Here is a 24,842-nt window from a genome sequence, read left to right as displayed (position 1 = left end):
AAATGGTATTCATTTTGTAATCAGAAAAATAATACAAAGTTTGCATATTTAAAAATTTGTATAACAGTCCTCATACATAAGGAATTGTCTCCTTTGATTGTTGGAGCCAAGAGAAAATATATCCTATGTGGGTTTAAGTTAAAGTATAAAATATGGTTAAAATATTACCACAAAAGTGGCATGTTTAGTGAGAAGGAAAGACTAAAGGTGGGTCGTTCTAATGGCTTCCTTCAATGTCCTGCTGGGTAGGGGAGACCCAGTTTAATTTACAGATCCTCACTTCACTATCAGGGGCTTACAGAGAAACTTCCCCTGCTGTAACCTTCTCAGCTAATGGGTGATGTGCTGTGATAGATGTATTCTCACCCAGGATAGTGGTGACATTGTATTAAGAGGGAAAAAAATAAATAATAACGTTGGGGTTTAACCGGAGGTATGTGTTGAAGAAAAAGCCCAGCTTATCCATTTACTGTATATATACAGTGAGAAAAGTTGGAAGGTTTTCAGAATTCTGAATGTCACCTCATATCATGTGTTAGTGATCTTCATGATAGACGGCATAGATCTAAAAACCATTTTTTTTTTTTTTGCTAAAATAATAATGTGTAGAAAAAATAATCCTTTTCCTAGCAAATGGAGAGAACTGTTCAAAAGCTTGGCTGGGCGCGGTGGCTCACGCTTGTAATCCCAGCACTTGGGGAGGCCGAGGCGGGCGGATCACGAGGTCAGGAGATCGAGACCACGGTGAAACCCGGTCTCTACTAAAAATACAAAAAAAAAAAAATTAGCCGGGCGTGGTGGCGGGCGCCTGTAGTCCCAGCTACTCGGAGGCTGAGGCAGGAGAATGGCGTGAACCCGGGAGGCGGAGCTTGCAGTGAGCCGAGATTGCACCACTGCACTCTAGCCTGGGCGACAGAGCGATACTCCGTTTCAAAACAAAACAAAACAAAAAAACAAAAGATAAACCTCTCTGGTTTGACCTAAGGTGCAGAAATATAGTTAGCATTTAGGCTGACCCTTATGTTGGTAATTTATGTAAAACAGTTTTTTCTTTCCAAGATTGCATATAGCAGGAAAGTGAATAGACAAATTTGATCTGACCCATTTTTACATCACTGGGAAACTAATGTTTGTTTTTTTTTTTTAGAAAAATTTTATTTTGAGACAGGGTCCTGCTGTGTCACGCAGGCTGGACTGCAGTGGTGCAATCATGGCTCACTGCAGCCTCGACCTCCTGGACTTACATGATCCTCCCAACTCAGTCTCCCGAGTAGCTGGTACCACAGGTAGGCCACCATGTCCAGCTATTTTTTTTGTATTTTCTGTAGAGATGGGGGTGGGGGGGTGGTCTTGCCATGTTTCCCAGTTTGGTTTTGAACTTCTGGACTCAAGCAATCCTCCTGTCTCGGCCTCCCAAAGTGCTGGGATTAGAGGCATGAACCACCACGCCTGGCCTGCTAATAGTTCTTAAATGCAGCTCTTATCTTGTTACTTCTGCAGTTAAAGGTCTGTTTAATGCCTGGCACCTTACTTTAAAGCTGACTATAATATAGCACCATCCCGAATTTCTTTAGGCTTGTTTCCTCATTGTTTCAAACATATATTGTTTCAAAGACACAATTTTTATGTGTGACTGTTTGCTTATATTGTTTAACTTCCTATTGTATTTGCTTTTAATAAAGTCTAATAGATGCTATGAAAACAGCCTTACAATCTCTTTTTCTTTTCACGAAGCTCACTGTCTACTACAGTGCTTAGTGTGCCATTTTGGAGGACCTATGAGGAGGGAGTTTTGCTCAGGCTTCTCTGCTGCATGACCAGGAGGCTTATTTCTTACAGAAATTACCACTTGTAATTATCTTTCCTTTGTTGTTTTCACTGGCGGGAAACTGTAAGTTTATGAATCTCTTCTTTAATACTAAATAGATTCTTATAGCTTGACTTTATTCGTATTTTTTCCACTGACCTAATTTATCGTTCTGGCCTTGTGGGAGAAGGGGCAGTGGTCCTCTTTGCCTTTTAAAATCAAATACTCATGTATTTTTGCAAACCATTTCAAATCTTTTTTTTGGATCTAAATGGAATAGGAATAACAAATTTAAAATATGCTCAACTTGCTTGTTTATAGACTTTTTGCTCTTATTTTCCTTTTTTCAAACCTCATCCAGCCCTCAAATCCAGCTTTTCCATGCACCCCTTCATTCTTCACTGATCTCCATTTTCTCGGAGCTCTTGTGTTAATATAATTTTGCATTTTACTAAGTATGATTTTGGATACCTCCTAGTGTTTCATGTGTATTAGTCCTGTAGTTCTGGGTTGCAGTTTTTTTAGTGGTAGGGACCATGGCTCATACTTTTCTGAATCTAGTAAAATAATATTATATCAAGAAATGCTTTCTGTTTACACTATAATTGTAACAAACATTGAATTTTTTAGCTTATTAACTCTCAGAGCACCCAGTACATCTTATTTAGAATTGCAGGAACCCATTTTTGTTTCTCTACAGCAGCCGAAGCTTGTTTCATAGATCTTGCAAGACTATTCAATCATTCATTTAAAATTCCTTGACCTCCTGCTGGATGATGTTCGACAGGGCATTCATCTTCACGACACCCTTCGCGATGAATGGTAACATTTATCGCGGGTAGAGGTCCATTTCCACAGCAACTTGGGGGAGGAACAGGTAGGGTAGGTTTTGGTGTGGGTGCGATTCTTGGGGACTTCGTCAACAGGCAGGACATCAAGTCTGTAGCCAAAACAACACCTGGGCGAAGGGCAAATACCGGAGCCCCGACCGGCTCACGCCCGGTAATGCTTGCTCTAGGTTCTAACTACCTGATCAAGTTGTCTCGGTTTGCCAGGGAAAGCCCAGCGTCTTGACAACCTTGTCAGTTCCGAACAAACCGGGTCGATTGGTCACCGGGGCTCGAATCCCGACTGATACGACCCAGCGGGGACAGAGGATCCCCCCTCACTGCCACAAGTACATTTCCTACCGAGCGCCTGCGCCAGTTGCTCTCGTGCGTCACGACTACAGGTCCCAGCATGCATCGAGGCCCCCTCCAGGCCATTTTTCCGCCGGCGGGGAGCTCTCGCCGGCGTACTTGTTAGGCGTGGCGCGGGAGAGTCCGTGCGTGATGACGTCGACGCGGCGACGCCGAGCTCTTCCCCGTTTTTCACGGCCTCTTCCATTACTAGAGTCCCGCCGCAGGAGGTGTCGAGTGGCGTTTTTTCTGCGGTGTGGCGTTTTTTCTGCGGTTTGCCTTTTTTCAACCGCGGTTGTTTAAAAGCCTGAGGGAACCTGGAGAGAGGCTCCCACTCCCTTCCCTCTTTCCTCCGAGTTTGTGACTCCAAGATGGACAAAGTGTGTGCTGTTTTTGGAGGCTCCCGAGGCATTGGCAGGGCTGTGGCCCAGTTAATGGCCCGGAAAGGCTACCGACTGGCAATCATTGCCAGAAACCTGGAAGGGGCCAAAGCCGCCGCCGGTGACCTCGGCGGTAGGTATCAAACTGGAGTTGTCCAGTTGTATGGCCGCGGTCCAGACGCCTAAAGAAAATCTCCTTTGTAAAAAGAGCAGGTCTGGCCTTTAGAGCTCTGGGCTTACTAGATGCAGCCGCGTGCAGGCGCTCTCCCGTTCCAAGGGTAGAGTGCGTCTCGTGCAGAAACCCGCGATCTCCCTATGCCTCGCAGGATGCCGGCCACGCAGCCTGCCGCCGAGGGCCGAACATTTGGGGTTTTCTTTGAGACCTCGTAGTCTTGTGAGGCCCCACTAATAAGCACCCTCAGCCCTGAGGCTAGTGCTAACCCTGAGGAGCTTCCCTGTTGTGGGAGAGAGCCACGTAATAGTTTACTTTTAATGTAGGGAAAAGGGCGAGTTCTCGGCCCCCGGAGACAGGGCTGGGCCGAAAGGAGTTCAGGCAGGAAAGGTAGGAGTGCAGGTATAAACGGCTCCCTTCAGTTTTGCCCAAGGGCCGTGCCTTGGCCCTGCGCGAATGCACAAAGCAGTGTTTCATAGAGAAACCCTTTTGAGTACCAGCCAGTTTTGAGATACACCTGGTTTGCTTTAATGTTATTAAATTGTTTTGGTGAGTTTTGCAAATGGACAATTAAACTTTGTTCTGCCAAATTCTTTTTTATTGCCTTTAAATTTCAGGGTTAATTTCCGGCTTATTATTAATGTATTAGTCATTTTGTGAATTTAACTCTTCATTGAGTTTAGGGAGAAACAGGACGTTAGATCCGAAGATGCTATTTGTTTAATCACTAGAATGGACAAAATTATGCTTCATTTACCATCAGGGAGGCATGGGGAGAATAGAGGCCTAGGGGTCCGTCTTGTGGCTCTTACTGTTTTTGTGTATGTGTTTTTTTTTTTGAGAGGGCTTCCCATTATGTTGCCCGGGCTGGACCCCAACTCCTGATTTACTGGGCTCTAGAGATCTCACCTCAGCCTCCCAAGGACCTGGGACTATAGACGCCAGGTGTGGCTGTTCATTTTTAAGTTAACATTATTGATCGGTTTAGTATCACCTGTTCAGTGCTGGTTGGGAGACTATTGGGCTCTCTAAAAGAAAAAAGATCCTGTAATAGCTCAGGGAGAGTGTCAGTGAATGCTTCTTGAAGCTCATATTCCTTGCCATTCTAACAGAGGAGGGGAAGAGTGGTGACCCTTACTGTGTCACCGCAAGCCATCAGTGTTTGCTGGACTGGATTGAAGCCATTAGTTGGGCTTTCAAAGGTGGTTGTGGACACAAGTCTTCGGGTGAAAACCAAGAGTAAGAGAGACACAGGATGCTTTTGGGTCCTGCATTCCTTTGAATCGTGTTCCATGAGTGATTGTTTTTCATCTAGAAAGTATAATTCCCCAGGTCGCTTACTGTTTCCAAAGGCTTAATGGGGTAATGTTGGTGTAAGCATATTTGTCAAGGTCAAACAGAAAATAAGGAATTGTTTTAGCTTTTAAAGACAATCCTACATTTTAGAGTATTAAAATGGTAGATTATTACATAGGGAATGCTTTGTTTTCTTTTGAAGTGTAGTTTTGTTTTTGTCATTTAACCACTTTTTAGAAGTGGTAACAGTTGCTTTTAGTAAAAAGTGTTTTTTTTCCTCCCCATGGTTTGTAGTTTTAGCATTTTTACAGCTTCCTGTGTTCTCTCTCTTGATGGTCAGGTTTGAATAATAGTCGTTACAATATATGTGCCATAGTGCATCCGTAGCACTTAAGAAGAAACCCAAGAGTTCCTGTTCAGGGCCAAAGAAACTAATTTCAACAAAAACCTGACAGAATTAGACATAAATTTCAAAAAAGGAATATAAAACCCAGAAGACTGTCGAATTGGGTAGCATGAATTCAGTGTTAAAGCTATAAATATTAGATGAATCTTACAGAGCCTTTATAACTTGAAAAAGCCCTCCCCTCTTTGTTGATTAAAAAGAAAATTTTAAAATTAACTTTCTGTAGTAGTACTTTATTTCCTCTTTGTTCCCGCATCCCAGTTTCATTAGACCAACTCTATGAAAGCCAGGCCTCATGACATTACTTTTTTAATCTTTAGGTTCTAGATTAGCACAGGCCTGCCATCTTAGGTAGATGCTTAACAAATGTGTATTGAGTAAATTTAAAATTTGGGTTATAAGTAATTCTTATTTAACTTTGTTGTGTAGGAGATCATTTGGCATTTAGCTGTGATGTTGCTAAAGAACATGATGTTCAAAATACATTTGAAGAGATGGAGAAACATTTAGGTCGAGTAAATTTCTTGGTAAATGCAGCTGGTATTAACAGGTTGGTCACAGATTTAAATAAGTTTCTTATATATATATTTAAAACTTTTCTTCCTAATACGTCTTTGATTGGTATAAGTTAATATGTTTATTTTACTTTTAACTGGGAGAAAAAACTATTTTAAAACTTGTCAATCCATATTTTCTTTTATATTGAGATACAGCATATAATAAATGCGCAGTTTAGTCGATTTTAACATTGTGATCATCACCCATATTGAGCTGTAGAATGTTTCCAGTGCTCCAGAAGGCAGTGTCTTCTCAATACTTCCTTCTTGGTAACTATTTTCTGAGTTTTGTCACCATAGGTAAGTTTTGCCAGTTTGTGAACTTAATACTAATAGAATCATGGAGTGGATATTATTTTTTAAAAGATGAATTCAGGAGAGAATATTTAGAATAACATATTAATTTTCTTGCTAAACAAGGCTTAGTATGGCAGTTGTTCAGGCCATTCAAACTATTTTGGCTGTATGGTACTACTTTTAGGGGTTAAGAATATTTGCCACTCAAGCTGAGAAGGGGTAGCAACCTGTCTTCCAAGTGGATCCTTTCTGGTTTATCAATCGTTATTTTAATGTTTCTCAAGCCAAGTACAAAATGGGACTCTAGGTATTCTAGCTATTCTAGCTCAGATAGGAAGCACTTCTTGCACTCTCAGTAAAAATGTTATATTAGTCTTGACCTTTTTGGTTTTTATCTTGTTGTTATATGCTATTACATACTGTTTCTTTTTGTAGGGATAGTCTTTTAGTAAGAACAAAAACTGAAGATATGATATCTCAGCTTCATACTAACCTCTTGGGTTCCATGCTGACCTGTAAGGCTGCCATGAGGACTATGATTCAACAACAGGGAGGGTCTGTTGTTAATGTAGGTGAGTCTTCACCTTTGTGAATTTATAATTATCCCATAATACCATGCCATAAAAATATTTAATCCACGAATTTGTAATTTATTGTGAAACATGAATGAAATTTATATTATCTATGGAAAAAAGGATTTAATTAATTGATTAATGAATAAAATAAGAATCACACATTCACATCCCTATAGGAGTCAGGCAGGTGTTAAATGAGTGACACCACTGAGTACTAGAAAAATGACGGTACCAGCCATGTGATAAATGATATCCAGTTTCATTGTCCAGAGCCCATATGGAATGGTGGAGGCCACCACTTAGATTCAGTAGATTGTTGCTGTGCAAGAATGTGGTCCCAGTTTTGCCAGCAATTTTGATTTTTCAAGAGAAATTGGATCATCCTGATTTTTGTGTGAAATTTTTTTTTTTTTTTAAATAGGGACGAGGTCACACTATGTGGCCTAGGCTGGTCTTTAACTCCTGGGCTCAGGTGATCCTCCTGAAGTGCTGGGATTATAGGCATGAGCCACGTGCCCAGCCAGGAGCCTGATTTTTAAAACATGGACAAGGAATTAAAGTAGACAGTGGGGGCTAAGTAATATTGTCTACAGCAGTTGCATGGGTTACTGTTAAATCTTGTGTAGAGGTTTAAAGGAAGATAAAATTTCTCTGTTTTTAAGAATGGATGTAAGTAACCCTTAGTTTTCAGTTCATCTAACCCACAGGGCAGATAAACTGTGGAGTATATGCCTGTAGAACTTAAAATGCAAAATGACTTGAAATTTTATTTCAGTTTGGTAATTTGGAAGTAATAGTATACCATCTGCTTTTTATTTTCAAATGGTAACACCTTAAAAGGCCACAGAAGGGGGATGCTGCTCCATAAAAGTAAGTGACCCTGTTCTTTTAAATGTAGGAAATGGTTTTTCAAGCCAGAATTTAGAGATTTTCTGTTTTGAAAGTGAGAAAAGGAAAGAATACTATGCTAATAAACTAAGGGGACATGAGAGCATTTTGGACATTTACCCTTAAAAATTTAAGGGATCCGTTTTCTTATATAAGAGATTAGTCAATGAGTCAACCTTTGCCTTTTAACTCAGCCAGATAAGGACTTTGGATACTTATAAGCAGGCAAACAGGCCTGTATCTGTCACCTGATAACCTGAGGTACGTTTAACTCTAAAATCTTCTTTTTTTTAGGTGTATTTAAAAAACCCATTAGTCCTCCTTGTGCATGCAAAACTTTTAGAATTGAGCTAAAAGTAAATAATAGATAGTAAATTGAGAATCTTACTACAGAAAGGACTACTTTAAACTGCCAGACACTTCATTGATATTTCAGAAATTATCACTTTTTGACCTGATGAACAGTAGTGCGTGGCATGAATCAAAGCCGCTAAAGCTTCTGTTTGGTATTTCTTTTTTTTTCTTTTAAAAGCCACTCATATTTAGCAGTTGGGGGTTGTATACTAATTTTAATGACACTGTTGTTAATAAGTTCTGATAACCCGCTACCATCGGACCCGCCCTGTTTGGTATTTTTTTCGTGCATGTATTTTTCTTTTTTTGTGTCTCTCTGTATCTTTCTGATAAACACCCCTCTGTCCATATGCATTTCTTCAGTCTGATGTCTTTTCTCTCTGCGTACTTCACAGTTCTCTTCCTTTGTTATTAATTGGCCTACAATATATAATGTAGATAAACATTCTAATACCAAACTTGTTGATTCTAATAGAGAAATGTTTGGAATGTTTTCTTTTTTTAAAACTACTTTAAAAAAATTTTGTGAGGTCCTTGATTAATTTTTATGTCATAAGTACAGGTCAGTGGTGCAGAAAATTACTTCCCCACTTCGGTTTTGCAAGAGTTTATTTGTATGTAGTTGATATTTGAATTAAAAATTATTACATATTCATTAGATGTGGTCACTCAAGGATCTTCAGTAGGCAGTATAGTTTACAATACATCACTGAATGTAATGAAATTGCAGTTTTACAAAAAGTGTATAATTGAAGCTTTGCCAATTTAGATTGACAGTACAAGCATGTCTCGCAGATATTGTAGCTTTGGTTCTACTCCACCAGAATAAAGCGAATATCTCAAGAATGTTAAGTCACACAAATTGAATTGCTGCAATCTCATGATAAAACAAATGGGTGAGGAGTTGCTTCTTATGTATGGATAAACAAAGTTGTTTCTCAAGATGGAATCTACTCCTTGTGAAGATGTGAATGCTGTTGAAATGACAAAGGATTTAGAATATCCTATAAACTTAGTTGATAAAGCAATATCAGGGATTGAGAGGAGTGGCTCCAATTTTTAAAGATCTACTCGGATAAAATGCTATCAAACAGCATCATATGCTGCAGAGAAATCTCTCATGAAATGAAGAGTCAATCACATGGCAAATTTTGTCTTATCCACTTGTTTAGTTTCTCAGTGCATGTAAAAGTTATATTATGGTCTTTTAAGTATGCAGTAGCATTATATCTAAAAAACAATGTGAGTACTTTGTTGCTAAAAAATCCTTTATTGCTAAAAAATGCTAATGGTCATCTGAGCTTCTGGGAAGTCATAATCTTTTTGCTGGCAGAGGGTCTTGCCTTGATGTTGATGGCTGCTGACTGATAATAGTGGCTGTGGCAATTTCTTAAGATAAGACAAAATTTGCCACATTGATTGACTCTTCATTTCATGAGAGATTTCTCTGCAGCATATGATGCTGTTTGATAGCATTTTATCCAAGTAGATCTTTAAAAATTGGAGCCACTCCTCTCAATCCTTGCTATTGCTTTATCAACTAAGTTTATAGGACATTCTAAATCCTTTGTCATTTCAGCAGTATTCACATCTTCACAAGGAAGAGATTCCATCTTGAGAAACAACTTTGTTTATCCATACATAAGAAGCAACTCCTCACCCATTTGTTTTATCATGAGATTGCAGCAATTCAGTCACATCTTCAGGCTCCACTTGTAATTCTGCTCCACTGAAGTCTTGAACCCCACAAAGTCATCCATGAGGGTTAAAATAACTTCTTTCAAACTCCTGTTAATGTTGATATTTTGACCTTCTGCCACGAATCACAAATGTTCTGAATGGCATATAGATTGGTGAATCCTTTCCAGAAGGCTTTTAATTTACTTTGCCCAGATTTCTAAGAGGAATTACTATTTATGACTGCTATAGACTTATAAAATGTTTCTTAAATAAGACTTGAAAGTCAAAATTATCCCTTGATCCATGAGCTGAAGAAAGGATATTGTATTAACAGGCGCGAAAACAACATTAATCTCCTTGTACATCTCCATCAGAGCTCTTTGGTGACCAGATGCATTGTCAGTGAGCAGTAATATTTTGTTTGTGGCACCCCAACAGCAGTGAACATCAAGAATCACTGACCACAGATCGTTGTAACAGATATAATAATAATGAAAAAGTTTAAGATGGTATGAAAATTACCAAAATGTGACAAAGAGACACAGAGTGAGCACTGCTCACAGTGAGCCATGGTGTTGGAAAAGTGGTAATAGAATTGCTTGATGCAGGGTTGCTACAAGCCTTCAATTTGTTTAAAAAAAAAAAAAAAAAAAAAGCAATATCTGCAAAGCACAATAAAGCAGAACAATAAAATGAGTTATGCACGTAATTCAATTTTAATGAGATTTGTCTTCAAATGAACTAGTTTTTAGGGTGAAAATGAGAGCTTTCTGACTTATGTCTGTGTTGTAGAATCATAAAATTAGTCAGCTTTTGTCTGACTTTTTTTGACTTTAACCTCTACCTGCTGGAAGCCTTTATAAATACCACAGAATTTTCATCATATCTGACCTACTCAGAGATTAGAGTGCATCCCCTTCACATAATGGATCAATTCACAAGCACCTGCATTGGCAATTTTATATCAGCTGCTTTCAGATGCTCTTTTCTGTATGTATCTGGAGCAGATTTGGACTCTTAAATTTTCTGTAAATGACTGATGACAATGGTTAGAATTTCCAATTTTAACAGAGGGCAAGGTGAAGTGGGTTTTACCTTTTTGTTTACTGTAAATTATCTGAATTTTCAAGTAACCCCATTAATTGAATTTAATACACTTTTTTTTTTTTTTGTCCTAGGAAGCATTGTTGGGTTAAAAGGCAATTCTGGCCAGTCCGTTTACAGTGCCAGTAAAGGAGGATTAGTTGGATTTTCACGTGCTCTTGCTAAAGAGGTAGCAAGAAAGAAAATTAGAGTGAATGTAGTTGCACCAGGTTAGTGAAAACTTTATTAAAATAACTTGATTGTGATTATTGTTTTATAGGGAAGCCATTAGTTGGAACATTAGTAATTGACATCTGGGTAGAATAGTTTGTAAAATGATTGTGAAAAGAATCAAATAATGAACTGGGGGACTCAAAAAAATTTTTGTACCTCATATTCTATATAAAGTCTATGTGTTAGCCTGTTTGCATTGTTCTAAAGGACTATCTGAGGTAATTCATAAAGAAAAGAGGCTTACTTGGCTCTTGGGCCTGCAGGCTGTACAAGCCATGACACCAGTATCTGCTCAGCTTCTGGTGAGGCCCAGGAAGCTTTTTTTCAGTCATGGCAGAAGGTAAAGAGGTAGCAGGCAAGTCATATGGGGATAGCAGGAGCAAGAGAGAGAGGAGGTGGCAGGCTCTAAGCAACCAGCTCTGGCGTGAACTAACAGTGAGAACTCATTATTTACCATGTGGAGGGCACCAAGCTATTCATGAGGAATCCGCCTCCGTGACCCAAACACCTCCCGCTAGGCCCACCTCCAACATTGGGAATCACATTGCAACATGAGATTTGGAGGGGACAAACATCCAAACCATAAGAGTCTTTATTTTTAAATTTTGCACTAATGGAATAACTTAAGGTGGAGAGGGTCTTAGAAATAATTTTTTCCAGTCATTTTTTTAGATTAGAAAACTGTACCTGGGATTCAGAGTGACTTGCCTAAGGTTACACAGCTAGTTTATGGAAGAACTGTTACTAAAAGCTTTGTCTTTTGGTTTCCATCTAATGGAAGCTTAAAAATAATGTCCTACCAGGTGTGGTAGCTCATGTGGGAGGCTGAGGCAGGAGTATTGTGAGGCCAGGAGTTCCAGATCAGCCTGAGCAACATAGCAAGATACTGTTTGTACCGAAAAAAAAAAAAAAAAATTAGCTGTGCATGGTGGTGCACACCTATAGTCCCAGCTACTTGGGAGGCTGAAGCAGGAGGATTGCTGGAGCCCAGGAGTTGGAGGTTGCAGTGAGCTATGATCATGCCATTGTACTCCAGCCTAGGTGACAGGGCGAGACCCTGTCAAGACCCTGTCTCTATAAAAATTAAAAAAAAATTCTTTTTAGATTTCCTTTATATCATTACACAAACTTTAGATAGTTTTGTCCCTTTACTACTATGGTCTGTCTAAACTACCTGGAACCTCCCATTTTCCTATTTTTTACTTTTCCATTATTTGCCTTTTGCCGGGGTACTAGTTGATAAAATTGCCTGGATTAATGAAGAGGGCAATAAAAAGGTGCTAAAACTCAAAAATACATGATCACTAATAAGCTGGTGTGCTAGAAATTTTGATTAGGTATTTACTTGGTTTTTGAGTAACACAAGTGTTTTTATCTACCTCTGCCAGTTAGCCATGGAATCTTTGTCCTAGCCTGCTGTAGGTATTTAAGAATTAATCACCTATATAAGAAAAGGCAGTTTATTTTGGTTTGCTGGTCGTTTGTAAGAAAGAGAGGGCTGAAGTAGACCTTTGCCACCTTCCCCTTTCCAGTCACTAATGGCTCCAGCTTGGACCTTACAGTTGGTGTTTTCTTTGGCACTGAAGTTGAGCCAGCAGGTATCAGGGATTTATCAAAATATCCTGTTAACCCTTTTGGTCTACAGTGTGTCTTTATTTCAATTCTTTTCTTTTTTTTTTCTCACAGCAACTAGCTACATTCAGACATTCTAAATCTATGAATATTTGATAAGTGACTGTGGTTCAGATACATCTATTTTCTGGGAGTAGGGAGAGAAAGAAAAAGAAAAAACAATCCAAAAGCAGCATTGTTGTTACCTTAGCGCTGTTTTCTCTTTGTGAATGCTTTATGCAAGCTGATTGATTTTTAGCGTTAGCCTAGATGAACCATCTATGGAATAAATTATTTGTGGTTTGAAACTACATGTATTTGCTTCCTTCTCTTTTCAGGATTGGAATACTGTGGGTAATGAAGGGTTAATTTTAGTTCATGATAATTTAAAAGCTGAATGATTTAGGGGAATGGAAGTGTTCTTAGCTAACAATAACTCATGCAGCAAACTTTCTGGCATGTCTCCTACGTGCAGGGGCTGAGCTAGCTCCCCAAATTATAGGAATGAATAAGATATTTCTGCACAAGGAGCTAAGTATAGTGAAAAAGACTGACATGTAAACAAATAATTGCAATGTCATATGATGAATATAAAATAGAGGTACATATATGGTGCTATAGAAATGTTGAAGAAGGAAAGAATGCTTAATTTTGTCTAGTTTAGAGTACATAGTTGTCTAGGCAGTAGACTAAATAGTGGGAATCCAGTTTACATAGTAAGGGGAAGTTTTAAGATTATTATGGAAGTGTGATTGTAGTCTTTCTTTCTTAAATATTTTACTTTCCAGTGCAGTCTTTTTTTTTGAAAGTGGTGTTTTTATTTATCACTTCCCGTTTTTGTTGAGCATACAACCCTTATAGAGCATAATATATATTTATATATTATGGATTTCCAGTGCAGTTTGTACTACAGATAAAAACTTGTAGCTGAAAATGTGGCCATTTAATAGAGTGGCCTTTATGTATATTTAGCAGATTTGATGGTATGAATATGCATCATTGCTCAGAAGTAAAGTGCAACTTGAAATAGTAGAATTAAATCAGTTCTGTGGATTATTTACCAACTTTATTTTAGATAGTAATTTCAACCAGATTCTTCAACAGATCTTGTTAACAGAGCTAACAAACATCAGAGTTAACAAATATGTGTCTTTTTATGTCAGTTTTCCTGGTCACCTTCAAATGGAGTCTCCAATTAGCAGAAAAACAGTTTAACAGCAAATTATAACAGGAAAAGCAAGGAACAAGGAAAATAATAAATTAGGCTGCCATTCATTGCCTAATATTGTTGACTTTTTAAAGATTAATAGCTGCTAATCTTTGGTATTACTTTAAATATAAAATAAACTGTTCGTGGGAAATCTTACTGATTGGAAAATATTGAATATTAGAAACAATATTTGATAAATGGAACCTATAATGGCTGTATTACTTTAAGAAATATATGTGTTTTGAATAGATAATACATATTGTACAAAATTCAAAAGTACAAAAAGGCATAGTCTTTTCTCCTCTGGACATTCAGTTACTTAAAAGTAATTGCTGTTAACTACATAATTTCTTTTGTATTTCATATATAAGCCAATAAAGCGTGCTGGGCATGAGTGTAAGAAAATACAAATTGTATCATGCAATTCATAGCTTTCTGTATCTTCCTTTATTCATAGAACAATATACCTTGGTGATGTTTCTATGTTATTCCATATAGAGCTGCTTCACTTTTTTAAATAACAGCTTTGTGGAAATACAATTCATATAACATACAATTCACCCATTTAAAGTGTACAATTCAGTGGTTTTAGTATAGTCACAGAACTGTTCAATCTTCACCACAGTAAATTTTAGAACGTTTTCATCATCCTTAAAGAAATCCTAAACCCATTAGCATTCATTCCCTATTTCTTTCCAGTCTCCCCAGGTTTTGGTAACGACTAAACTACTTTCTGTATCTACAGATTTGCGTATTCTGGACATTTCATATAAATGGAATCATGTAATATTTGGTGTTTTGTGACTGTTGTGTCACTTTTAATGACTGAATGAAAACAGAAAATAATGTTTGTTTTAAGGGTATACCTAATTTATTTAACCTGTTACCTTTTGATGGACATGTAGTTTTGTTCTGAACTTTTTCTGTTACAACTAATGACACAGTGACAATACTTGTATGTGGTTTATTTTGCACATTTGCAAGTATATGAGTGTAATCTTGGGACTGGAACTGCAAAGGCTTCAGAGATATGTGCATTTTGAATTTCGACAAATAGTATTGTGTTTATTTCTATAGGATACCTTAAGTGTTTCAGTACTTTTATTTATTTTTTAAGTTGAAGAGCTTTTATGTTTACTACTTGGAGAAAATCTTGTTGACAAAGATTTGCATGAGTTTGTTAGCTACTCAGAGCAGATATTCTAAGTGTTCTTATGTGCTGTTTGGAATGAAGTTGATTTCCCACTCTGCTTCCCTCTACAAATACAATGTTAAGACATAGAAATTTGTTCTGGTTAAAATCTTGGTTTAGCTTTTTGGTAAGAGCCTTATTTCTTCTCCCTTAGAAAAGTATCTGGGGTTGTTTTTGTTCTTTCTGAGTCCTAGAAACTTACATCAACAAGTGGACATCTGAGCTGGTAGATACATCAAATAGTGCCCCATCTCACAATTGTTAGTACTAGTGATAGGCTAAAATCCTGATGCCTTTTTAAATATAAAGGCTCTGCTGTATGTAAAAATGTTGAAAACTAAAATAAAGACCTAGGGATATGGAAATGAGGTGTTTCTATTTATACTATGTAGCTAGTCAGAAACAGATAAAGGATATAATCTTTTTAAAAAAATTGTTTAAAAATTTTTTTGAGATGGGGTTTCACTCTGTTGCCTAGGTTGGAGTATAGTGGTGCAGTCTTGACTCACTGCAGCCTTGACCTTTTGGGCTCAAGCCATCCTCCTGCCTCAGTAGTAGCTGGGATTACAGGCATAAGCCACCACACCTGGCCTATATCTTTAGAGTTTATCAAATATAAATCCTCATTGAGCAGGAGCCATGCATTTACTTTTTTGAGCAAGAGTGTCCCTGTTCCTAAAGAGTTCCTATAAAAATTGTACTGGGTTTTTAATCACATATATGGAACTGAACTTGAAGTTTCTTTGCTCTAAATTGTTTTAGTGCTTGTCATTTCAGTTATCTTTTCGTTGATTTAAGAAATGATAACTTTGTAGCCACATGGAAACCTCTGACTGTCCAGGTGATGCAGTAGCATCATTTGTTGGACAGTGGCATCTACTGGTAGTCTGTAAATTTTATAGCCTAGTTTGAAAGGCATTGTAAATATATACCTAGCAAAAAGGGGAGTAGAGCACAATTTCCAGAATTTTATAAATGAAGTGAAAGAATGATATGGGGGAGAGTCCTTTGGGGCCAAGGAGAGAGAGCACAGACCGGAAAGTAATACAAGCAGAAAGAAGGGTGTGTGAGTTGTTTAAGGACTATTAATCTCTCCCTTCAGGTCTGTGATACATGATAGGGAACCCAAGAGACCGTTTATATGTCATGCCCTGGGTTGTGAATATATTTATAAATGAAGATCACGTGGTTCATAACCTTTACTATAAAATGACATGGAAGTTCCATACAGCCCAGAGTAATTTATCATTAGAGACTAGCTTTACATTTTTAATTTAATTTCTGATAAATTTTATTTAATTTCTGATAAAGTGGGGACAGATACATGAGTTTTAAAAAGCTACAGACAGATTATTAGGGCAGTAAAACTATTCTGTATGCTATAATAATGGTGGACACATGATATTAGGCATTTGTCCAAACCTGTAGAACTGTACAGTCTGAAGAGTGAACCCTTAGCTTGTGAAGACAAAATGGTACTAAATAAATGAACAAATAAATATATAAAATAAAGAGTGAACCCTAATGTAAACTATGGACTTTACTTAATAATATATCAATATTGGTTTATCAGTTGTAATAAATGTGCCACACTAAGGTAAGATGTTAGTAATAGGGGGAAATGGGAAGGGGGGTGATGGAAAAGGGGGTGCATGGGATCTATCCGAACGTTGTGTTCAATTTTTCTGTAAACCTAAAATTCCTCAAAAATGTAAAGTTTATAAATTTTTTAAAAAGCTACAGAAAATGAAGAGAGGCTCTTTGGACATGTTCATGTCCTCCACAGAAAATAACATAATCAAAGAGGAAAAACCAGCATTGGTGAATTCATCCCTTCTTTCAACTTGGCCTTTCTCACCCACTTTACTTTTAGTGCAGAGTTCAGTGATGGCTAGCAGCTGTCCCCTGATATTTGTTATTCCAAGTATCCATTCATAGGTCTGGGGAGAGGTTGTGGCAAGCTTTCCCTAAATAAATCACACCCTTATCTTCTAAGCCTGAGCAGTGGAGGGAGACTTTTCATTCGAGTGGGTGGCTGAACATCATCATTCCTGTTCTGGACTTCTTGTAATCATGTTGGATTCAGAGGGCACCACTCTCTCTTGTGCAGATCTGACCTAACATAGACATACACCATAGCAGAGATGAATCCAGGCTATAACGTTTAACAAGACCTTATTAAAAGCTTCAAGATGTTAGCCTTTATCTGTTCCATATCTAGCTTACTTGGTGGTTTTTGGGGGCTCACATGTCTGTCCTCCAAATTGGAAATCTCTAACTCTCCAGGAGATGCAGTAGCATTATTTGTTGGACAGTGGCACCTACTGGTAGTTTGTAATGTTTATAGCCTAGTGTGAAAGGCATTGTAAATGTGTACCTAGCAAAAAGGGAAGGAGAGCAAAATTTCCAGAGTTTTACAAATGAAGTGAAAGGATGATATGGGGGAGAGTCCTTTGGGGCCAAGGAGAGAGAGCACAGACTAGAAGGTAATACAAGCAGAAAGAAGGGTGTCAGCCCATGTCTGTGTGGTAGAGGTCATCTTTCCATCTTACTGGGATTGTCCCTGAAAGTGTCTCACTGCTTAGGTCTCCTTGCCTGTCTAAGGCTTGGAGACCTTCCAGTATCTCATGCCTTATTCTAGATCTGCTTTTTTTCCTGAGGTGAAAAAACATGTTCAAATGGTCACTCACAACTTTTGTGGCCTTACTTTTTGTCTCCAAAAGGACAAACGTATCAGAACTAACATCCAGCCAGAAGAAGGGCCGATCAGTTCCTTTCAACACAGCATGGATGAAAACCCAGGTTAGCATTAGTGCTTCTTGAATTGGAAGTATTCTAACCTCTATGTACCTACCATTTTAAGAACTGAGGGCCGTTTTAGAGGAACTTACTTTCCTAAATTTCAAGTCAAGTTGTCATGAAGAGTACTTAATGAGGCATACTTTTAATCTTTGAATCGTAGTGTTGTAGGGCTAAAAGAAACCTCAGGCCAGGCTGCATGGTGGCTCACACCTGTAATTCCCGTACTTTGGGAGACCAAGGCAGGCTGATCACTTAAGGCCAGGAGTTTGAGACTAGCCCAACCAACCTGGTGAAACCCTGTCTCCACTAAAAATACAAAATTAGCCTGGCGTGATGACGCATGCATGTAATCCTGACTACTCGGGCGTCTAAGGCAGAGGAATTGTTTGAGCCCAGGAGGCGGAGGTTTCAGTGAGCCCAGATCACGCCATTGCACTCCAGCCTGGGTGACAGGAGCCAAACTCCATCTGAAAAAAAAAAAAAAAAAAAAAAATTAGCCAGGCATGGTGGTAGGCATCTGTAGTCGCAGCTACTGGGGAGGCTGAGGCAGGATAATTGCTTGAACCTGGGAGGTAGAGGTTTCAGTGAGCCGTGATTGTGCCACTGCACTCCAGCTTGGGTGACAGAGCCAGACTGTCTCAAAAAAAAAGCAAAAAATTAAAAACAGAAAAGGAACCTCAGAGATCTGTCATTTTCCATCTATTTCATTCATTTTATGATACAGAAACGGTCATTCAGTTGCAGGTAGTACATGACTGTTGGGAACAGGCCCCCAAATCTGGCCATAAACTGGCCCCAAAACTGGCCATAAACAAAATCGCTGCAGCACTGTGATATGTTCGTGATGGCCATGACGCCCACGCTGAAGATTGTGGGTTTACTGGTATGAGGGCAAGGAACACCTGGCTCACCCAGGGTGGAAAACCGCTTAAAGGCATTCCTGAACCACAAACAATAGCATGAGCGATCTGTGCCTTAAGGACATGCTCCTGCTGCTGATAACTAGCCAGACCGATCCTTTTATTTTGGCCTGTCCCTTTGATTCCCGTAAGGAATACTTTTAGTTAATCTATAGTCTATAGAAACAATGCTTATCACTGGCTTGCTGTCAATAAATATATGGGTAAATCTCTGTTCGAGGCTCTCAGCTCTGAAGGCTGTAAGACCCCTGATTTCCTACTCCACACTCTATATTTCTGTGTGTGTGTCTTTAATTCCTCTAGCACCGCTGGGTTAGGGTCTCCATGACCGAGCTGGTCTCGGCACATGACTTTTCTCAGGTGATAGCTTTAATAGTATTAGCAGAGCAGGGAACAGAATCTAGTTTAATGTGTCCTAATCCAGTGTTTTTTTTTTAACCACAAAATACTGCGTTTGAGAAAAGGCCAGGCTAGCAGAGTCAGAAGTTGAGCCTGGGATTTGCATAGTCACAAGGTCTTTCTTGCAAACCATTTCTACTGTAGTTTATTGTGTTTTTCTGTTTTTATTTTTTAGGTTAAAATACATCGATTTTTATGCTGAGAGTTTGTGAGAGTTACTGGGAAGTATTCTATGCTAATTTTGCTAGAGTTCGAAAAGAAAGGATAATTGTGTCTATCTTTGAGAAGATAACATGAACTTTTACATGTTTTTGACAAATTTTATTCATTCTGCTTTTATTACAAGTGTGAGATGAGATTTTCTTCCTAGGATACTCTCTGAGGCACTTTTGAAAATACTTTTGTTGGCTGGGCACAGTGGCTCACGCCTGTAATCCTAGCACTTTGGGAGGCTGAGGTGGGTGGATCACCTGAGGTCAGGAATTCAGGACCATCCTGGCCAACCTGGTGAAACCTCGTCTCTACTAAAAATACAGAAATTAGCTGGGCGTGGTGGTGTGTGCCTGTAGTCCCAGCTACTGGGGAGCCTGAGGCAGGAGAATCGCTTGAACCCAGGAGGTGGAGGTTGCAGTGAGCCGAGATCGCACCACTGCACTCCAGCCTGGTGACAGAGTGAGACTCTTGTCTCCAAAAAAAAAAAAAAAAGGAAAATATGTGTGTCTAAAGACAGAAAACTTTGGACAGCAAGAACCCCCATGATATTGTTCTTAAGATGATTGGATTGCCTGTTGATTATTGTGGCTCTTCACTGTAAATTAAGTTTCATTTACAGTTTGTTGTATATTCTACAGAGGCTAGTATCAATATCTGTATTAGCTGCTCCTCCTTTTATTGCATTCCTTCTGGCCTTCTCATTCTTCTTAAAGATGAGAGGATATGAAGGAAATATTGCTGACTTTTAAAATAAATGTGGTAAGATTTTATGACAGAGAAGACTGTATTTCACAATGTAATTTCACAGTGAATCATATATAATACAAAATTAGTTTTGTTATTCCAGGCTTTCATTACAGACTATCTGAAGGTAATACTGTGTGTATTTTTTCAACAACTTTTTATCTGAATACAAAAATAATATATATATCTGTTGTAGACAGTTTGGAAAGAGCAGAAAAATACAAAGAAAATAAAAATCATTACCTATAATTCTAGTATCTAATGATAATCACTGTTAATATTTTGGTATATAGTACTTTTTTCAGTCATTAGTGTAAGTTCTTTGTTGTGTTTTTAATAGTGGTATAACTTAATTCATTTGTAACCTACATTTTATACACAAATGTTATTTTTAGATTTAAATATCCTTTTATAGCATAATTTTCATTTTTTATTTTTATCTTATTTTATTCATTTATTTGTATAAATACAAATGAATGCAGGTGCAGATGCAATTTTGTTACATGCATAGATTCCATAGTGGGAAGTCAGGGCTTTTAGGGTATCTATCACCTGAATAACACACATTGTGTCCATTAGGTAATTTCTTATTCACCTCCGTCCCACCCTCTCACCCTTCTGAATCTCCATTGTCATCACATCCATGGGTACACATTCTTTAGCTCCCAGTTACAAGTGAGAACATATAGCATTATTTTTAATACCTGCATTATTCTGTTGTATGGATGTATCATAACTTATTTAACCAGTTTCTTATTGAAAGACATTCAGCTTGTTTCAGTTTTTTCCTAATGAAAGTGTCATTCATAAGCTTCATGATAGACAAATCTATGAATATTTTTCCCAAGACTTTTAAAAAAATGCATAGATATTAGTAACTGCAAACCTAAAGAAAGGAAAGTTAAGTAATTACATAATATTGCATAATAAACCAATGGCCTAATGTTAATTCTTAATTCATTGTTTACTTCACATTTATTATGGTACTTTAAAAGGTAATATATTTAGGTTTATCTATAGTTTGAGCTATAAATGATTTAGTTTTAACAGGCAGTTTGGAAACTATATTTTTGAGATTGCACATTAAATGTTTACTTCACATGTCGTGTTGAACTTCTAGTCCATCTATTTTTCATGACCTTAAAAATTTTTTTCTAACTATTCTTTTCATGAGGATTAATATTGCTTTCTTTTTAAAAACCCAAATGATTAATGTACAGAATACTGATTATATGGGTTAAGCATTTTATTAATATGTATTTGTATGTCCTGTATTAATCTTATAAGATTTTCTTCATAAGTCTACAGTTCTCCCTGGTATATATTTGTAGTTATTTAGGATTGGTTGGTTATATATTATGTAGTTAGTTCTTTATACTGTAGAACTTAATACATTCTTTACAACATATTCCTGGCAGGCTTTACTGAATGCTTCAGTAAATTTTGAATTTTGAATTTCAGTAAATATTAAATTTTGAATTTTCTGTGTTTACTTGTATCAGAATTGGATATGACTATAAGATTTTAAAATACAGATATGGGAAATACTGGCCTTTCTAATCATCAGCTACCAAATTAAAATTAGTTCATGTGACCACTTTTGTGATGCCTTCCTTCCCTTGACACTACTTTCCACTTTTCTATCACTACCTAAGTGAAAATTAATCTATTCTGTGGTATTTTATACATACTTCTATCAGGATATTCACCAGACTTCCTTACATTATAATCAGGTGTGCAAGTGACCATTTCCTCCACAAATTGTAGGTTCCCCAAAGAGTGGAATTTTGTTTTATTCATGTTTGTATCTGCCTACTTACATTTTGCTAGGTGGGCCAGATACTTGGGGGTCAGATATTTTAGTGTCCAGTAAATATTCATTGAGTTAAATTGTATAAAAATGTAGGCTTGGTGTCTTGATTACTAACACAACTATTTTGTTTTGTTTTGCTTTTTTTGAGATGGAGTTTCACTCTTGTCGCCCAGGCTGGAGTGCAGTGACGCAATCTCGGCTCACTCCAACCTCCACCTCCCAGGTTCAAGCGATTCTCCTGCTTCAGCCTTCTGAGTAGCTAGGATTACAGGCGCCCGCCACCACACTCAGCTAATTTTTTGTATTTTTAGTAGAGATGGGGTTTCGCCATGTTGGGCAGGCTGTTCTCGAGATCCTGCCCTCGGGTGATCTGCCTGCCTTGGCCTCCCAAAATGCTGGGATTACAGGCTTTAGCCACTGCACCCGGCCAACAAAACTATTTTATAAACAAGGTTTATTAATAATTTCAAATTATACGGTGGGTATGGTGGCTCATGCCTGTAATCCCAGCACTTTGGGAGGCTGATGTGGGTCGATCCCTTGAGTCCAGGAGTTTGAGACCAGCCTGGGCCACATGACAAAACCCCATCTCTACAAAAAGTACAAAAACTAGCCAGGTGTGGTGGTGCATGCCTGTAGTCACAGCTACTTGGGAGGCTGAGGCAAGAGGATCACCTGTGCCCCAGAGGTCCAGGCTGCAGTGAGTCGTGTTTGTACCACTGCATTCTAGCCTGGGAGACAGAGCGAGAGCCTGTCTCAAAAAAAAAATTTTTTTTTTTAATAATTTCAAATTAAAATTTGCAGAAACAATTTTTTTTTTTTTTGAAATTCAGCAGATGTCTTAGTGTGTACCCTTTTCAACTAAACAAACATTTCTCTTTTAGGATTTGTACACACAGATATGACGAAAGACTTGAAAGAAGAACATTTAAAGAAAAATATTCCTCTTGGGAGATTTGGAGAAACTATCGAGGTGGCACATGCAGTTGTGTTTCTTTTAGAATCACCGTATATTACAGGGCATGTTCTGGTAGTCGATGGGGGATTACAACTCATTTTGTAATTTATAGATTATTCAGTTATAGGGGTGGTTAGCATCAAGGGCACACTTTGGCTACTGATTAGACATTTATACCTACATGGGTAACATTTGCTAATCACACCTGCTGATGCTACAAGTGTTAATTTCTGTCTTTATAAAAATATGTCTGAAAAGAACAGTGTGTGACAAATTGTGGGGTTTTTTTTGGTCTAAGTTACAGCAGTGTTGTTTAAAAAGCCTTCATGAGATACAATTCACATACCATATAAATCACACATTTAAAATATACAATTCAGTGGTTTTAACATATTTAAATACATGTGCAACCATCCCCCCCAGACAAATTGTGTTTTCTAAAGGGTATGTATCACTTACCTTTGGTTACCTTATAGACTGTAGCAATCTTAGTGTATAGACATTTTGCAAGTCATATATACAAGTATTGATTTATATATTTTGCCTCAAAAGTGGAAAAATTATATTGTCTAATTATGATGAATTATTTTCTTGTATCAAGCTGAATTTTCTAAAAGTTAACCTTGTGGGCTGTTGCCAAAGTAAGAGTATTTAGAGGACACTGATTAGTTGTGAATACTTTAGCAAGCCCACTAAAGATAAATATATTCCTTTTGCATGTGCTTGGGTGATCAGTTTTTATACAAGTTGCAAAACATAGTATTCATTAAAGACATGAATTTAGAATTGATTTCTTTGAGTGGTACTTCTCTTGATTGAGCAGCTGGACAAAATAATCTGCAAATTTAACTGTGGCGCATTTGACCCATTCTTGAGAAATTCTCATAAGTGATGAGGATTAGCCCTTATCTTAAGGTTTTAATACCTGGTACAGTAGTGAGCGGCACAGATTTCATGAACTTAGGACATGTTTTTTATTCATGAAAAACTTAGAATAGTGAACTACTAATATTTAAAAACAAGAAATACAACATTTAAAAAATTAAGAGTATTTTGCATTAGTGATTATGATTCTTATCCCAAAATTCTAGAAAATAATAAATTCTGTATGAATAACCATAAAAAAATAAATATGCAATAACAATAAATTAAATGTCTTTACAAGAAGTGTAAAGACAAGAAAATGTCTTTACAAGAGATAAGGACACAAACTGAATGTAAAATACCAGGTAATAATTATTTTGCACTAAACTCTTTTTATGGAGAATAGTATGATATTTTCAGTGTCACTCCATTCATGTTGATTTGGAGCTGACAGTTATTTTGTGTAAGCAAAGATTTAATTTTATATTGAAAGTCAGTGCAAAATTATGAGTAGGATATACTAATAAATACAAAGTAATAACAAAAGTCAAAGCAGTGTTCTAAATCAAAATTCTGGGTTTCTTAATTATTTTAAATTTATCTTTGAAATAGTTTTCTTAATCTACTCAGGATATGAGAAAGTCAATTAAGTGTGAATAAAGTTAGTATCATTAAACTAATTGTCTATTAAATGCAAGATGTGGTAATATACAGAATTTATCAGGCATTACCAAGTCTGGGCACGTATAGGAAATGCAGCACTCAGAATGGTTTCAATGTAGTAGTTGATGCTTGTAAGGTAGGACAGCTTATTTAGACATAGTAGATAGTTTCTCTAATGCTGTCTCACCTGCTGGCCTTTGGCTACCTGTACTTCCCCATTATGGCAGCCCATTCAGTCTTGAGTTTTCTTCTCTGGACACCTTATGCTCTGAAATCATGAGCGAGGATGATTCAATTGGTGATTTGGGTGGAAAGCAGTATGTTTTGCTGACATTAAGATGTAGGTTATAGATAGGTTTAGCCTTTAAGTGTATGTTTTTATACTTTAAAATAAGAAATATAACCTTTTAAGCTATTCCACCTCCTCCCCCAGCCTATCTCAAACTGGTGGAATATATGGAGAGATCTTGAAAGAGGTAAAATAAACCTTCACTGCTCCACTCCAGGTGAATCCACCTACTCCCACTGACCTAGTAGAATTTGTAA

General features: G+C 37.6%; 1 protein-coding gene across 4 annotated transcripts in view; it reads left to right on the top strand.

Annotated features, from left to right (window-relative positions):
• Window positions 1-3,182: 3,182 nt before the first annotated feature.
• Window positions 3,183-24,842, top strand: part of CBR4 (carbonyl reductase 4) — a 63,462-nt gene continuing 41,802 nt past the window's right edge. Inside the window, exons 1-6 of one of the 4 annotated variants that reach the window (XM_032148882.2) lie at window positions 3,183-3,498; window positions 5,669-5,789; window positions 6,529-6,665; window positions 7,509-7,538; window positions 10,769-10,903; window positions 22,696-23,029. In XM_032148882.2, coding sequence (XP_032004773.1) covers window positions 3,357-3,498; window positions 5,669-5,789; window positions 6,529-6,665; window positions 7,509-7,538; window positions 10,769-10,903; window positions 22,696-22,874 — 744 coding nt within the window. In that variant the 5' untranslated portion in view covers window positions 3,183-3,356 and the 3' untranslated portion in view covers window positions 22,875-23,029. Of the gene's footprint in view, window positions 3,499-5,668; window positions 5,790-6,528; window positions 6,666-7,508; window positions 7,539-10,768; window positions 10,904-22,695; window positions 23,030-24,842 lie in introns of those variants that run through there. The other 3 variants (XM_032148885.2, XM_032148884.2, XM_032148886.2) reach the window with 3 other exon arrangements.

This window comes from Hylobates moloch, unplaced genomic scaffold, assembly GCF_009828535.3.
Source record: "Hylobates moloch isolate HMO894 unplaced genomic scaffold, HMol_V3 SCAFFOLD_3, whole genome shotgun sequence".
In the NCBI taxonomy this organism is placed as follows: Eukaryota; Metazoa; Chordata; class Mammalia; order Primates; family Hylobatidae; genus Hylobates; species Hylobates moloch.
The sequence above is the reverse complement of the archived record's forward strand: the minus strand, read 5'-3'. Positions and strand labels throughout refer to the sequence as shown.